The 2,890-nt window shown below is 38.9% G+C and overlaps 1 protein-coding gene across 1 annotated transcript; it reads left to right on the top strand.

The window, feature by feature from the left end:
• Nucleotides 1-1,258: 1,258 nt before the first annotated feature.
• Nucleotides 1,259-2,169, top strand: LOC113342245. The gene is made up of 3 exons (XM_026586845.1): nucleotides 1,259-1,289; nucleotides 1,535-1,931; nucleotides 2,121-2,169. The coding sequence occupies exons 1-3, from the start codon at nucleotides 1,259-1,261 to the stop codon at nucleotides 2,134-2,136; spliced, it is 444 nt and encodes a 147-aa protein (XP_026442630.1). The 3' UTR covers nucleotides 2,137-2,169.
• Nucleotides 2,170-2,890: the final 721 nt, after the last annotated feature.

The raw sequence follows: 2,890 nt of genomic DNA, 5'->3' as shown, positions 1-2,890 counted from the left end.
AAAATTTTGATATTGTTATTGTGTGTTTGATATTTTTTCAGGTTGTCATGGATCCTGTTAGTTGCGCTGCTGTTAGTTGCATTGTTGTTGTTCGCTACTTTTCAGATTTTATTACCCTGCGTGTTAATACTGATGTCAAACTTGATGAATTTAAGGAACAAGTTTGCAGGGAATGGAAGCACTTTACTCCACTTGGTATTACTTTCTTCTTCCGAGAAAGTGGGAAAGATTTTCCGCTTGACGGTGACTTTTCGTTGCAAGCTCTTATATCCATCACAAATAGTAAACAGAAGACCAGTGTTGATATTTTCTTGCAAAATGTTCCTCATGTGGCCTCTTCCTCCAGCTCTAGGGCAGATTCTTCTATTTCTAATGGGTCTAGTAGTATGTCTTCTTCCAGAAACAATCTTACTGTTGCAATGTATTTGGAAGATAAAAGCAAGCCTGCGAAACCTTTGTTATCGGATGGTTGGCCCAAGGTTCTTGGTGAGATTGATCATGTGTTTGTTGAAGGAGTTAAGCAAGTCAGGGTTGCTTTCACCAAGTATCGTCTTCGCACTGGTTTCCAAATGATTGTAACTCACAATGAGCGTCCTAGGTTCAAGGCTAAGTGTGCAGATGAAAAATGCGGCTGGAAATTCCATACAGCTTCTATCGATGAAAGGAACGAAATGTTTCAGGTAGGTTTTTCGTGTTCTGTCATCTATTTCTTAGCATATGTTATGTTTTGTTACAGTATGTGTAACTTTGGTTTACACATGATGTTTTTTGCACCATATTGTTTTTTGGTTGAATTGTTTATATTTTGTATGAACCTCTTCAGGTCAGGTCTTATAACCCTGAGCACATTTGTGGTGCTGGTGGGCGCAATTTGAACCAAACTTACTCCACCAGCTTCTCGTATAGTTTGATTGAGGAAGAAGTTCGGAAAAATCCTCACAAGAAGCCCAATCAAATTGCTGCTGATTTCCAGACCAACTATGGGATTAACATGGAGTACTATCAGGCCTATAATGCTAGGGAAAAGGTTTATGAGACGATTTATGGCGACGATGTGAAGTCCTACTCGCACTTGGTATGGTTTATTAATGCTATAAGGGAAACCAACCCTGGTAGTGTGATAAAGTTTGAACGTGAAAATAAACAGTTCCAACGGATTTTCATCTCATTTGATGCATGCATCAAAGGGTACCAGTTTTGTCGTCCAATGGTATACTTGGATACTACTTTCCTTACTGGTACATTCAAAGGTTGCTTGATGGAAGCTACTGGTATCAATGGTGGTAAAGGTATGTTTTTTTTATGTATTTTTTTTTTTGAACAACTTCAGTTGACAAATAACTGAGAGTTACACATGAGTTACACATGTGTAACTCTCAGTTACACATTACTTTACTTAGTGTGTAACTAAGAAAATAACATCTGTAACCTTAAGTTATATATTTGTTTTAGCATGTGTAACTTGTATTTACACATTGTTTTCTGTTTGTGTGAAACTTATTATTCTTTCGATTATGCAAAAAAAAATTTGTAGGAATTTTCCACCTTGCTTTTGCACTAGTCGATTCTGAGACGATCGACAACTGGGAGTGGTTTTTAAGGAATTTGACTGAAGTTGTTGGTGATGGGAGGCCAATCACCTTCCTTTCGGATCGCCATGAAGGACTCTTGCAGGGTGTTCCACTTGTTTATCCAGATGGGTTCCACAACTTCTGCTACTATTATTTGACGAAAAATATACCCATCACTGCAACAGATCCTAGGTACTCACTTGTGATGGACCATTTCCGAGAGGCGACAGACGCACTCTCACCTGAAAACCATGCGAAATCCATACAAAAGATTAGAGACTTGAACTGCGATTGGGTGGATGATTACATCGAGACCATCCCACCTGAAGCATATGCAGATGCCTATTTCAAAGGTTGTCGGTATGGACGAACATCTAGTACTCTAGCAGAATCAGTCAATAGCTGGGTTCTGGTTCACAAGAAGATGCCTGCATATGCTCTTCTTGATCAAGTTAATTGAGTGTGTGTGTGTGTGTGTTTTGTTGTTTGTTGTCTTTCATTTCATGTTTTTTCACTTTATGTATTCATGAGTTTTTTTTTCCTTTTCAGATTAGGAGGAAAATAATGTGTTTGATGGCAGAGCGTCGTGAAATTGGTGCTAATATGATGGCTCCATTAACCCCTGAGTATGAAGAAAAGCTTGTGGATCTTCAAGATGAAGGTTTGGCTTGGGAAGTATTGGTTGCTAGTCCTACCGTGTTTGAAGTTATTAGCGAAAGGTCTCACATGGTGGACCTCGAACACGAGACTTGCACCTGTCAAAGGTTTGGTTTCTTATGCTTTTTCTTCTCTCTGTATGTTTTTTTTTTGTAGAATGTGTATATCCACGTTACATTAGATATATGCATGTGTAAATACTAGTTACACATTTATTTTGCAAGTGTAACTTAAAGATACACATCCTGTACATGCACCTATAACTAGCTAAATTTGAGTGTTTTATGATTTGTATGTGCAACTAACTTATTTTTTGATTGTTTTTGTTGCTCATGCTCTTGCAGCCATACGGAAGATTAAACGTGAGGCTAATGATTTCATTTCACCGTATTTTACAAGCGACTATTTTAGGAAGACTTATATGCATGCCATCCAGCCGATTCCCAACTTCAACAGGCCTGTTGAATATCATCCAGACGACACCGTCAACCCACCTACCGTGAAGAAGAAACCAGGTAGACCACCAGGGAAAAGGATTATAAGTAAACGTGAGAAGAAGGTGAAGAGGAAAGTTCATTGCAACCATTGCAAGGAAACAGGTCACAACAAGGCAGGTTGCAGGAATCCTCAGAAGTTCACACCCCACTAGCTTGAGCCTACCA

The sequence above is a fragment of the Papaver somniferum genome, unplaced genomic scaffold (genome assembly GCF_003573695.1).
Source record: "Papaver somniferum cultivar HN1 unplaced genomic scaffold, ASM357369v1 unplaced-scaffold_35, whole genome shotgun sequence".
Lineage (NCBI taxonomy): Eukaryota > Viridiplantae > Streptophyta > Magnoliopsida > Ranunculales > Papaveraceae > Papaver > Papaver somniferum.
The sequence above is the reverse complement of the archived record's forward strand: the minus strand, read 5'-3'. Positions and strand labels throughout refer to the sequence as shown.